This window comes from Lithobates pipiens, unplaced genomic scaffold, assembly GCF_037356315.1.
Source record: "Lithobates pipiens isolate NorthernLeopardFrog02 unplaced genomic scaffold, aLitPip1_a1.2 Scaffold_19, whole genome shotgun sequence".
In the NCBI taxonomy this organism is placed as follows: Eukaryota; Metazoa; Chordata; class Amphibia; order Anura; family Ranidae; genus Lithobates; species Lithobates pipiens.
Window position 1 is genome coordinate 316,727,877 of NW_027507764.1, and position 13,905 is coordinate 316,741,781.

Genomic DNA, 13,905 nt, shown 5'->3' on the forward strand with positions numbered 1-13,905 from the left:
TCAGTTTTTTAGATCATAGCTATCACCAATTTAGGAATTTTGACCAGTTGTCATTGCATATTGATCTTCCACTTGGCCACTCAACAAAGACAGATGGTTGACTGTATTGAGCAATCTGTGCTTGTTAAGGTGCACTTACATTAAGCTTTTGGAAAATCCAATTTTTGGCTTTGAAAATAAATATTTGCTGTGTTACTATTACAGACCATTGTTTTTTATTTATTGCTTTGCTAAAAAAAAAAAAAAAAACATGCACAGTAAATAAACTATGGGAACATAAAAACACCATTTAGACATTGTTTTATGCTACTGTAAAAAAAAGGATTTTCAGCTATAATTTTTCACCTGCACCTTCTGTAAAGGACTGATCTTGCCTTTTCTCATCAAATAACAGCTCTGTGTTTGAAACATTGTACACAACTTTACCATACAGTTCTGTGGTCTTAAATGATTATGGACAAATCAACCCATTGACATATTCACAATAAACAACAGGCAGGTACAGCTGAGAGCTCTACTTCTATAAAACATGGAAATTGGAATTGCAGAAAATGCAACATATTAGGAAAATACAGAGGTAGTGTAGGGCAACTTCAATTATGGGCTACTACTTTATAAAACTGTTATGTTGTAACTTTTAATTTGCTCTTTCTATTCTTCAGAAATTAAAGTTATATTTTACTGTGAAGACACTACCCCTTTTGCTAATTTTAGTGATAATATTATATCGTAATAAATTAAAATTCCTTTCTCGTCTCTCCCTGTTTTTGTTCAAATGCATGGTTTCTGCTATTTTTGATAAATTAATTATTATATGTGCACAGAAAAAAAAAATACTGCAACAGCACAGAATGCTTTCAAGTGATGTTTTTCTACTGGGTGTAAGTGAATTTTAGTTAAAACTAAATACTTTTTTAACATTGGTTTGTATTTATTTTACCTTTTTAGGTTGTGTAAATGTGAAATACAGTATAAATAATATATTATAAGTACACAAACATGTCTATGCTTCAATGCCCATAGAGGGATGTTGGAGCAATAAATGTATGCTATATGCAATAGATAGGATATATGTGGCCTTCCTATCCCTCCTATCCTATCTTTAACATCTGTTTAAATATGCCGATTTGAGGATTTGAGGACCATTGCTTTTGGCAGCTTCCATGCTCTAAATAGTAAATGAAACCAAGCTATGAGGATCTTGCGAGCTACCTATTTACAAAATATATAAAAAACAAAATATACTAGACGAGCGATAATAATCGACAGCTGCTAGCACCAATCACGTCCCATAAAGTCATGTAACAACAATATAAATAGAAACTTACTATGCTGCACTATTTCCTAACATTGGTTCCAACAAATACTTTTAAAGTGCCTACTTTATAATGATGACAAAATATTAAGAATAATAATAAAATAATAATAATAATAATAATAATAATAAAAATAATAATACTACTAAATAGTGATAAACTAACAAAAATTATAATATATTCCAAAACTATATAGATTTTTTGAGTGCTGTGATGATAATTACAGCAATCAAAAAACGCTATATACAGTTTTGGAATATATTATATTTTTGTTAGTTTATCACGGTTTATTATTATTATTAATATTATTATTATTATTATTATTATTATTATTATTATTAATAATATTTTACTCATCATTGTAAAGTAGGCACTTTAAAAAATATTTGTTAGAACTATTGTTAGGATAACATAGTAATTTTCTATTTATATAGTAAATTAAACACATTGTAATACCCCTTATGCATAACTAAATTAACCAAATGTATTTATTTCTTTGAAGCCCATGCTTCCATAAAGGACCACATTACCAGTTAAAACAATTTAATGAAAGTGGCTTTATGATGGCAGCAATGTTTCTTCTTAAAAGATGGATAATAGTTGCTTTACTAACATATACTGTATATGTGCATATACAGTATATATATATATATATATATATATATATATATATATATATACTTATCAGAAAAGTAAATATGCAATATATAATGTGCATTAGGCCAAAGAAGAATTCAAGAAAAACATTTCCGTAGATAAACCATATAGGTCGTTGTCCCAAAGGTTACATGCACGCCATTTAGAAACTGGATGAAAATAAGAGGCTTTGGAAGGAGAGTATAGCACTGACAATCAGAGAGAATCAAAGTGTGACCTGAGGGAAATACTGAATTTCTGTACATACTCTGACTGAATGTATAAATAAGTAGTTTGAAGCACATAATTTTTAAAAGATATTACGGTCACAGAATAGGATTTTGGCGATTAAAGCAATTGATGGTAGTGCAGTGAAGAATACACAGTAAACAAGTATGATTATGAAATAGCTTACTAATTTCCGTAGCTATGATGCTAAGATTATGCCACTGGGATATTTCACGGTCCAAGGGTTTTGCAGTATAAATTGATCCATTTCCTGAGTGTATATTAAAAATTCTGTCAAGGTCAGTATGGCGATCCAGAGAAAATCTTGTAGGAAAAAAAATATTTATGAGATATTTTACTACTATTATAATTACAGTTTAGGTATTTATAGACAATATATAGCTATATCTTATCTTCTTATGTTAGTAAAATATTTAATGGTGAGCGTTGTCACTAAATAGTTACACTAAATTGATGATCAGAAACAGTCCTACATAAATAAGAAACAGAAAGGAAAAGAAAAAATGAAGGGAAAAACGTATAATAAAAGAAAAGCTTCTCTGTCACATCTGCAATAAATTAACCTTTACATACAGTATGATATAAGCATACATGTCATGTATTATTCATTTTTTTGTTATTGTAACTGACTCCTTGTTTGCTGTGGGGATAGTCATTCAGTTAGCTGTTGGCTTATGTCAAGAAAATGAGGACAGAGACTTCAGTTTCTTCTTATAAATATCGTCTGTTTTTTCTGATCTAATAGATGATGAATGGCCACAGATGACAAAGACTCTGTCCCTTAAACTTGAACAAAGATTTGAGAGCACATAGAATATATGAAAAGTAAAGCTTTAGAATATTTGAAGAAGCATTATTTTCTCTGAACCAATTTAGTCCCTGTATTCCTCTTATGCAGCATTTTCTCAAGTTGTATCTTTTTACACATTTACCGAAGTTAAGATGGTACATCAAATAAGTATATGGTATATGGTGTATGTGATACTGTATTCTAGATTTTTTCATGTTTTCTTGTTTGTGTTATATAATTGCATTATTGATAACTGTTTAACACAAAGGGAAATTCATAAAGGGTGTTATAGACACGCTTGTATTTTCTGTACGGGCACTGCACCAAAATTGTTGGTGCTTACACCTGATTCATGTACCTGTCAGAAACAGGTACATGAATCTGTTAGAGTCTGACACTGAGGTATGAGGGGTGGTTTTGTAGATATCCTTTAGAATGATGCCAGGCTGCAGTTATCTGAAATTGTCAGTGCTTGCACCCAATTCATGTACCTATCAGAGACAGATACATAAATCAGTTTGTGACTGCCTCTAAGATCACAGTGTTCATTCTGGACAATATTTCCTCAATGTGCAGCCTCCCTTCCTCCCCAGCCACGGCACCTATAACACTGTGAGGTGCATGGCCAAGGAGTTTGTTTTAGTAGCAGTGGGCTGAGCTTGATGGGTAACTGAGACATTTGTTCCCAATGAGTTCTACCTGCCTGTTGATTGACAGTAAACAGCAGGAAGCAGCGTTTTAGTCCATTAGAGACCTTAGAATCTGCCAACTGCCATCTGCTGTCAGTCAAAAGTAAGATGAACCTATTTGGGGAACTAGTCTCTCAGTTCCCTATCAGACCCAACCCACCTAGGGACTCAATAAATTTTCCAAATATGGGCACTGGCAGATTCTGGTAAAGACATCATTACTATCTGGGGTCAGGGATAGAGCCATTTTCCTGAACAGACATTGCCCAATCAGGGCACTAGCATATCTCTGTACCCCAGCTCAAATCTGGCCTTAATTACAACTGGCTCCTATTCTGTTATCAGGGAAGGCTTGCCCACAGCACAGACACTGCTCCCAGGTTCATACTTGTGCACAGGCACAGGAAGGCAACTGTCCAGGCAGATGGACAGAGGCATGCACATATGTGCACACATATGCGTGCATGCGTGCCTATCACAAATAGTGGCAACAAATGGGCTATTTAAACAGGGCTGCAGCACTGATCCTGACCTGGTTTGCCTCTGATAACCCTGGTAAGCTACCTGCCCTGCATCCTGCTCATCCAGTCTGCTGCAGCATGTCCAGTCCAGCATGCTCTCTCTGGTTCCTTTCTTGCTTGTCAAGCATCTACAGCTTGTCCCCAGCCAGCCAAGGACCTGCCAGTCTGCTACCAGCCAGCTCTCTACCTGCTGCATCTGTCTGCTTTTAGCTGCCTCTGTCTCCTGGCTCCTTCCTGTTGGTGTATCAGCTTCTACCTGCACAGGCTACTGGACATAGTACAGGCACTCATACCTTACTGTGCTCTTACAGCCACTGTTCCACTCTCAGTTGTTTCTTGAGCCGGAGCTGTAAGAGAGGCCTTCCTCCTCAAGTCAGGCTCAATAACCAGGTATGTGACATCTGCGACATGGCAGTATCTCTTTAAGAATCTTTCACTGGCATAGCAAAAGATTATTAAAGTGGCTGTGATTAGCTCTACTTGTAATGCATTTCATGGTAATGTTAGTGAAACTGGAGCAAATGATTGCCTGAATCAGGCACATGTAGTTCTAAAGAAAACTATTACCATAAAAGTATTAGTTTACTACTAGTTTAAAGTTATTACTGTATTATTGAATTCTCCTGAATGGGTTTGATTTCAATAACAAATAAAAACTGTTACATTTGCAAAGTGACTGTGCACTTAAACTTGGTAAACATGTATTGAAATGTTGATGTATGTGTGCCCCTCCCTGTTCAACAGATGCTGGACACTAGACTGTCTTCTGTAAATCAGTCCTGGTGGAAAAAAACAGCATTTGATCAGCCATTGTGGATAATGGCTGCAGTGCTGATCAGTGTATCCTGACATGGGGGAAGTACCCCTCTGAAAATAAAATAGCCCAGATTTATGCTAGTAAATACAGCGAATAATTTTTCACTTTGGGTACCCAGTTATGTTCAAGATAAATAAAAGAATTATATATTTTTGCTTGCATATGACTGAAGGGAACACATGTTTATCGTATGCATTAATATAAGTGAACATTTACTTTGCTGGGTAATTAGGATTTTATCTCTAAAAAGCCTCAAATAACATCAACATTCAGCATTCAGTTAAGTATGTATAATTCACAGTATTCAAATGTACATATGCCTAAATTCTAGATTCCAGCTATTTATGTTTTTTTAAAGGCACAAGTTTTTAATCTGTGGTTATCACAAAGGTGCATTCAGTTAAGAGGAAACCAAAGACCAACTTTTTCTTTTCAACCTGTTTAACCAAACATCTGTACTCTGTAAAACATACATGTACTAGTATTTGAATATCTATACTGTGACTTTTGGCAGTCTTGACACATATTTGTGCTTATTAAATGCATACACTATATGAATGAGTTATCAAAGTGAAGAAAAGTGTATTCACCTCACATACTCAATTCTACTCTAAGTTATGTAAAAAAAAAAAAAAGACTTCTCCATTATGTAAATGGATGTTTGATGCAAAATTCCAGTACAGCATTTTTTATAATATAAGAAAAATATGAAATAACATTTTTTGAGTAGCTTGCTAACTAGCTTGAATGCACTGAAGCAAAGGCGCACATCTTATATCAATGCTCCTGCTTACACAGTGTCCACTGCTCAAAGACAACAGAAATAGTGCTAAATACCCCCTTAAATTTAACGTGTGCCAATATGTCATTTACTATATGCTCAAAAATTGCCATCTCTGACTACTTTTGGCAAGACATAAACATTAAATATATTCAAACCCAAGAACTGAGATTTAATATATTCTAGATTGTCCTTTAGATATAGTTGCGTGTTTATTCATTTTTTGGTCTAAGTACATTTCCAAAAATGCAGAAACATACCTGTTGATCCTATAAGAAATCCAGTTTCTTTATAATTTTTTTATGCGCCGAATTTAAATCTGTAATAATGTTCCAACTTTCCCATTTCTCTTATGTGAGCTACATAACCTTTCATATATGTTCAGTATATAATGAGAGGGGTAAGTGTTTGAATTCAACATCAGGAACAATCAGAAACTAAGCAAGCCTCCTCTCCCTATAACAGGGATTGTGTTACTTAGAAAGTCAGCATGTGAAAATAAATGAAATAAAAGACTGGAAAATAAAGGTAATGTAGCCAGCCCATCTAAATACTCAAGTCAATAAAATTGTTATTTTATTTCTAACACATAGTAAAAGCTTTTTACTATAAGGTGCAATGTGTATTCTAATATAAAACTAGTTGCCATGCACATATATTGACATAAACAAAATTACCATAAACTAGTCTACTGTTTTACACATTAATCTCTAACAATGCTTTACTATTGACCATTAGGAACAACATGTGAAGTGTTTATTAACATACTAACCAATTCAGGGGTGTGTGGCCTTCTTCGGACCGGGATGGCTGCCTGAAGTCTGAGCAACACTCCACTGCATGGATACCAGCTACTCGTGGCAACTTTCCTTCCTACCTACCACATAATCTGCAAGGGGAAGGCCAGAGGAAACTCCAGGGTATATCCAGAAGGCAAAACAAGCCATCTACACTGTGCCGCCTGACACACTATGACCCTTCCACTGTGGCTATGCAGACTCCAAGATGGCGCTGGCTCCAGAAACACACAATGCTCTGACACAGCCAGTCTGCCTGTCAGCGTCACACTGCCACTACCACAAACAGGAGACCCCATCCAGTAACACTTTCAGGGACAACATGGACACCCTGCCACCCCCGAATTACACTATAGGAGTACAGGAAACAGAGAGAGGTAAGCGACTGGCAACCTCACCTGCTAACTCCCCATGCAAATAGCCTCAGGCTAAAAAAACAGCTATGGTCAGCTGTTATTGCAGGCACATGCAACACAGAGCAAGCTCCCTCCTTAGCCTCGATCCCTGTCACAGAAAACATTGTCTCTGAGGCAATGCTTATGTCCATGCTACTCACTTTGCAAAAGGACTTACATAGGGAGCTACAAATCGTTATGTCTTAGATGCACGACAGAATAGATTGCCTTAAAGAAAGAGCAGATGCTATGGAAGAAAACATACAGAGGAAATTCACGACATTAAGATGAAATTATCAGATTTAGAAGACCGCTCTAGTTGAAATAATATCAAATTCAGAGGAATTCCAGAATCAATCAAAACAAATGAAATAACTTCCTATTTACAGCAACTTAACTCAACATTGCTGCCTCGCCTCAATGCATGTGATATTCTGATTGACCAGGCTCATGGAATTTCTAAACCATCACATTTTCCTGATGACATCCCAAGGGATGTTTTAGCCCAGATCCACTTTTTTCACATTAAGGAACAAATCCTCTCTACCGCCAGAGTCTCAAAACCTTTGCCAGCCCCATACCAATGCCAAGCTGTTCATTGACCTCTCTCCGGCCACAATGGAATTGAGCAGATCTTTCAACCCATCACATTTATTCTCTAACAGAAAAAAAAGAATCTAGGGATGGGCCTCCCACAAAATTGCTGGTCACACATCAACAACAAACTGTCTCCATCCTCACTCCCAAAGATGGATAGAAAAAGTCAACAAACTGGGGTTTCCTCCCCACTGCTCCCAGTGACACAGGTCGATGAGGTCTCCCTCTCATGTCACCTGACTCAAGAAATCAGGCATCCAAAATGGACTGCAATTACTAGATCATAACCATGCCCAGTCCTCTTGTCTACTTTGATCCAGCCTGAATAGTGTCCACTCACTTTTTTTTTTCTCCACCCCTCATTTTATAGTGTGCTAAGCACCACCAAATTGTACTACTTGTTAGTTGAATGGTTTACACAAGCACTTTTTTTTGCTATCTTCACTGTGTTTTCAATATTACACTATATACTGTGTATATGTTTCTATAGCATAAACTGTATTAGTCTTTATATTGTACCTATTTGATACAACCAGAAGGTATAGTCTCTCTTCCCAGCTAACATCCCCAGACATAACTGGGCATCATGGCCTATATGCTCACATCCATAAATGCCAAAGGCCTAAACTCCCCTTCAAATGCAATCTTCTTTGTAAAGAAGTCTTAGCTCACTATGCAGATGTTCTCTGCATACAAGAGACCCACTTCTCAAAGCTTAACTACTTACCGACCGCCGCGTGCCGATATACGTCAGCACAATGGCAGCAGTAGGCAAATGAGCGTACCTGTATCTCCCCTTTAATTGGCGGGGCTAGCAGGCGTACACAACCGCCGTGTACAGGGTGACCGTGCCTGCGACTGCCATACTCGATGTCTGCCGGTCTCCCGGCAATCATGTCGCAGAGACGCAGAACCCGGAAGTAAACAAGGCATTTCCCCCATTCTGCCTTGTGACATGACAGAGATCACTGCTCCCTATCATCATGAAGATATTGCTTTTTTTCAAAATTGTTGCTCTTTTTTTTTACTGCACAAAAAAAATAAAAACCGCAGAGGTGATCAAATACCACCAAAGGAAAACTCTATTTATGGGAAAAAAGGACCTCAATTTTGTTTCTGGTGCAAAGTTGCACGCCTGCACAATTGTCAATTAAAACTACGCACTGCCGAATCACAAAAAGTGTTCTGGTCAGGAAGGGATAAAATCTTCAGGGGCTGAAGCAGTTAAACAACCTTCATGCAGACATAAACGTTACTCCTTTTTTTTTTTTGGAGCATTCGCAAAAAAAAAAAAGAGGTGTGATGATTGCCATAAGTGCAGCAGTAAATTTCGTGCTACATCATAGCGAAGCTTTTGAGGATGACAGATATTTAATCCTCTCAGCTACAATTGACAACCGCCCCTTCACTATAGTAAACATATATGCCCCCAACACAGCCCAGAAAAAGTTCTACACAACCCTTATTTCTAAACTGGCCCCAAATTGATCCTCACCCTTAATCATATGTGGAGATTTTAATGACATTGTTGACTCCGCATTGGATACATCGAATCCAACGAAATGCAGCCCCTTGGCACTCTCTGCTCTACTCAAGAGAGAAGACCTATATGAAAAAAGACTATACCTTCTTTTCTCCCCCACATCAATCTTACTCTCGGATTGATCTAATCATTACAGATAAACACCTGCTACAATCCATATCACCTATAGAAACAATATCTTGGTCTCATCATGCACCAGTCACAATCAATTTATGTCCGCTTTCCTAATCACCTAGAAACACAATCTGGAGACTAAATACCTCCCTTCTTAACAATCCCTTATTTGAATCACAAATATAATCTGAGATTGAGAATTACTTCCTGAACAGTAAAAAATCTGTAGCTGATCACGCTATACAGGCATACCCCACTTTTAAGTACACAATGGGTATTATTTACTAAAGCAGGAAAGTGCAAAATCAGGCTCACTTCTGCTTAGAAACCAATGAGCTTCTAACCCCAGCTTGTTCAATTAAGCTTTGGTAATAAAATCTGGAAGCTCATTGGTTTCTTTCAGAAGTGAGCCTGATTTTGCACTTTCCAGCTTTAGTAAATAAACCCCATTGTGTACTTAAAAGGGGGGTATGCCTGTAAAGTGGAATGCCAACAAAGCTTGCCTATGAAGTCTTTTTATAAAATTAATCAGACTTTCTGGCAGACTTGGTCCCGCGGACAATTTGATCGTGTGTGGGCTCCAGCAAACTTTTTCGTCCCCAAAGTCCGGTGGACCTAGAAATAAAACATGTTTTAAATCTTCCTGCCAAAGGTCTGCCGGACCCATTTCCCTTGGGGAAGTCTGCTCGTTTGTATGCTGGTTCGACGGACCAACTATGATGCAACGGCAACTACAGCACCTGCCCACGAGAATGTTTCCAGTGTGATCCTATCACGCTACAGGGTACTGTACACAAGGCCCTCCGCTATCTTCTGATCTTTTGCCACTCTTTTGCTAGTGATGGCCCGGCTTTCTCCTTCATCGTCGTCTTCTTCTTCTTCCTTCTTCTGTTTTTCTGATGTTGACACTGCGCTCTCTCCATGCCATGGACATGGTGTATGGTGACTTATATAGGCATAAGGGGCGGGGGTCACCGAGTGATGTGCTTTTGATTTGTGGTGCTCAGATACAGTTAAAGTGGTTGTAAAGGCAGAAAGTTTTTAATCTTAATGTATTCTATGCATTAAGATAAAAAGCCATTTGTGTGCAGCAGCCCCCTCAGCCCCCTAATACTCACCTGAGCCCCATCTTTATCCAGCAATGTCCACGAGTGCCTCGCCTTCTGGGGTTTTCCCTTCTGATTGGCTGAGACACAGCAGCGGCGCCATTGGCTCATGCTGTTGTCAATTAAACTCATTTAGCCAATTAGGAGAGAGAGGGCAGGGCCGAACCATGGCTCCATGTCTGAATGGATACACAGAGCTGCAGCTCGGCTTAGGTGCCCTCATTGCAAGTTGCTTGCTGTTGTTTCCACTCAACAGGAGGGAGGGGCCAGGAGCTCCAGCCAGGGACCCAAGAAAAGGAGGATCCAGGCTGCCCTGTGCAAAACCATTGCACAAAACAGGTAATTATAACATGTTTGTTATTTTAATAGGAAAAAAAAAAACACGACTTTACAATCACTTTAAGTTCTTTAAGGGTGTATCAGTTCAGCATAATAAAATACTATCCAGCAAACCTACTATCCACCTCTATATCATATTGGACTTACACTGCAAGTGATATGAACTCTGATGCAGACATGTTGCTTATGGTATGATGTAAAGCTTTTTTTTTTTTTTTTAAATTGCTCAATAAAATACCAATTTTATTGACTTTGTGTAAAAGTTTACCTGTTGCCAAAATAAGTTAGAAATGTCAGTTCTTTATCACACAGTTCCCATTTTGAAACTTTTAATTTTTAGCCTCTCTAACATCACCTTGGGTAGGTTCTGCACTTTGCAGTAGAAGATTTCATATAGCTTGCTGTGGCAATATTTCCTGTGACCCATGATAACTGACATGACAACTGAAACAGAATACTTTATTTAGGGAAAAGCATGGTATACTGCAAGACAGGGAGCATAACAGTAAAGACATTAGACCCATGTTTGCCCCTCACTTGTGTTGGATGACTTCTACATTGATGCTTTTGTATAAGACAGTAGTTAACTACATTTTACCTTATAGGGCTTGGTATGGTGTCAGGATCTCTTGCCATTACAGTTCCAATTATTGTTCCTAATTCAATGTCTTCATGCACCTTAAACATATATGTAGATCTTCCAAAGACAGGAGGCTCATCAGCATCTTCCACTGAGATTTTCACAGTTGCAGTGTCTTTAAAGGGACCAAGGTAGTGAAAATGTGGATCCACATGTGTATTTTCTACTTCCATTTTTAAGGTGTAAAGCCTTTTACTTTCATAATCCAGTTTCTGTTTGAAAAAAAAAAGATGTAATATTACACACCTAGAAGACATTTATGTCTCGCAACCTGTACTCTAATTTTTAATTTTGAGGATTAGCTTTATTACTACAGACTACAAACACAAAACTATTTCCCTCTGGAGAAAATATGCTTGAGAGGTCATATGATAGTGATTTACAAATACCTCAACGGTGATTCAAGCATTGAGAATAATCGATTCAGTCTCGGGAGTGTAATGCCGCGTACACACGACCAGACTTTTCAACATCAAAAGTCCGACGGAACAATTCCGGCAGACCATTCGATCGGGTGTGGGCTGCAGCGGACTTTTCATAGTTTCATAGTTTCATAGTTAGTAAGGTTGAATAAAGACACCAGTCCATCCAGTTCAACCTGAGTAAGTGTCTACAATTGTCCCTATCCCTGTACATTGCACACTCACATCAGTCCCTACCCTCAAGGAGCCCACTATCCTAGGTCCCAATTCATATACTAGGGCCAATTTTGGACAGAAGCCAATTAACCTACCTGCATGTCTTTGGATTGTGGGAGGAAACCGGAGCACCCGGAGGAAACCCACGCAGGCACAGGGAGAACATGCAAACTCCAGGCAGGTAGTGTCGTGGTTGGGATTTGAACCAGCGACCCTTCTTACTGCTAGGTGAGAGTGCTAACCACTACACCACTGTGCTGCCCACTGTGCTGACAGACTTTAGAAATGGAACATGTTTCAAATTTTTCCGCCAGAACTCCGCCGGACCCAGTTCCTACCAAGAAATCCGCTCGTGTGTATGCTAGTCTGACGGACAAAAACCGACGCTAGGGCAGCTATTGGCTACTGGCTATGAACTTCCTTATTCTAGTCCAGTCGTACGTCATCACGTTCAAATCTGTCGGACTTTGGTGTGATTGTGTGTGGCCAAGTCCGTTCATTCGGAAAGTCCGTCAGAACTCTGTCAGAACTCCGTCAGAACTCTGTCAGAACTCCGTCAGAACTCTGTCGACAGTCTGTCGGACCTAAGTCCGGTCGTGTGTACGCGGCATAAGAGCCACTCATTGCATTTGGAGGAAAAATGGGTTTCTCCTTAAACTGCATAAGGGAATTTTCAATGTCAGGGTGGTAAGGATGTATTATTAATTTCCATAATTGGTGGTGTCAGTGGGAAGTATTGATAGTTTTAAAAAAGCACATGAACGGGTATCTTAGTGAACACAATATACAGGGATATAGGAAATTATTTTTGACATGAACACACACCCATACTGCTTGAACTGGATGGACTGGTGTCTTTATTCAACATTATCAACTATGAAACTACTTGCTCACTGTTTGTAAAGGTGATAACATAGAAACATTAAGATTTCTGAGACGTAAGTTTGTCTTGTGGTATAGACATTGCAATACATCCAAAATAAGACTTTATTAAAGGTCTATGATATTTCAACCAACAATAAGCAACTAAAATAGATCTGCCATTAGAGAAAATTCAGGAGATGCCTATGCTGAACTACTTCTAAAAATACTAATTCCTTGATTGCAATGCTTGTGGATTGAAAAAAAAAATGGAGTTGCTATTCTGAAACAAGTATGCAAAAAGACCCTCTAATAATATCATGGTTTTTAGTCAGTGACTCAAGGTATTAAAACAAAACATTTAGAATGACATCCACACAACTAGAATTTTAAGGAGAGACAAGCATCCATGTTTCTTTTAACAGGTTTCCTTTAATTACACAATCCATAATCAAAATCAATCTTAGTTCTGCAGCAATTAAAGCTCAACAATGCATTCTAATTAGTCATAGATTTATTAACAGCTGCTAAAGAAAAATAATCTAAAGCAGTGCTGTGGGATAATTATGAAATGTAATCATTTTAATATTAATTTTAAGATAGAAACTGGATTAAAGCACGACAACATTAACATGCTCTAGCCATAATGTGCAAGAATGTGGTAACACTTACAAGCCATTATCTTCCCATGTCACTACTCTTTGGTTATTGGTAGAGATGAGCCAAACACCTCCTGGTTGGGTTCGCACCAGAAAATGCGAACAGACAAACAATTTGTGTGAACATGTGAACACCGTTAAAGTTTATCAGAAAAAAAACGCGAAAAATCAAAAGTGTTCATTTTAAAGGCTCATATGCAAGTTATTGCCATAAAAAGTGTATGGGGACCTGGATACTTCCCCAGGGGACATGTATCAATGCAGTAAAAAGTTGGCACCTGGTTGCCACCTGGTAATATAAACGGATGATCCCACCCACCCCTGCTGATGTCACATGACATCAGAAAGGGGTGGGGTCACCCAGTTACATTACCGGGGGGCCCCACCCTTGGCTATAGAATAGCTGTCACTGCAAAA

The 13,905-nt window shown here is 38.1% G+C and overlaps 1 protein-coding gene across 2 annotated transcripts in view; it reads right to left on the reverse strand.

Moving 5' to 3' along the window:
• LOC143996775 (cadherin-10-like) overlaps positions 1 to 13,905 on the reverse strand; it is a 639,446-nt gene that overhangs the window by 102,614 nt on the left and 522,927 nt on the right. For both annotated transcript variants that reach the window (XM_077492037.1, XM_077492038.1), the window contains exons 7-8: positions 11,289 to 11,542; positions 2,368 to 2,504 (exon numbers count right to left, since the gene is read on the reverse strand). In XM_077492037.1, the coding sequence (XP_077348163.1) occupies positions 2,368 to 2,504; positions 11,289 to 11,542 (391 nt within the window). The remainder of the gene's footprint in view (positions 1 to 2,367; positions 2,505 to 11,288; positions 11,543 to 13,905) is intronic.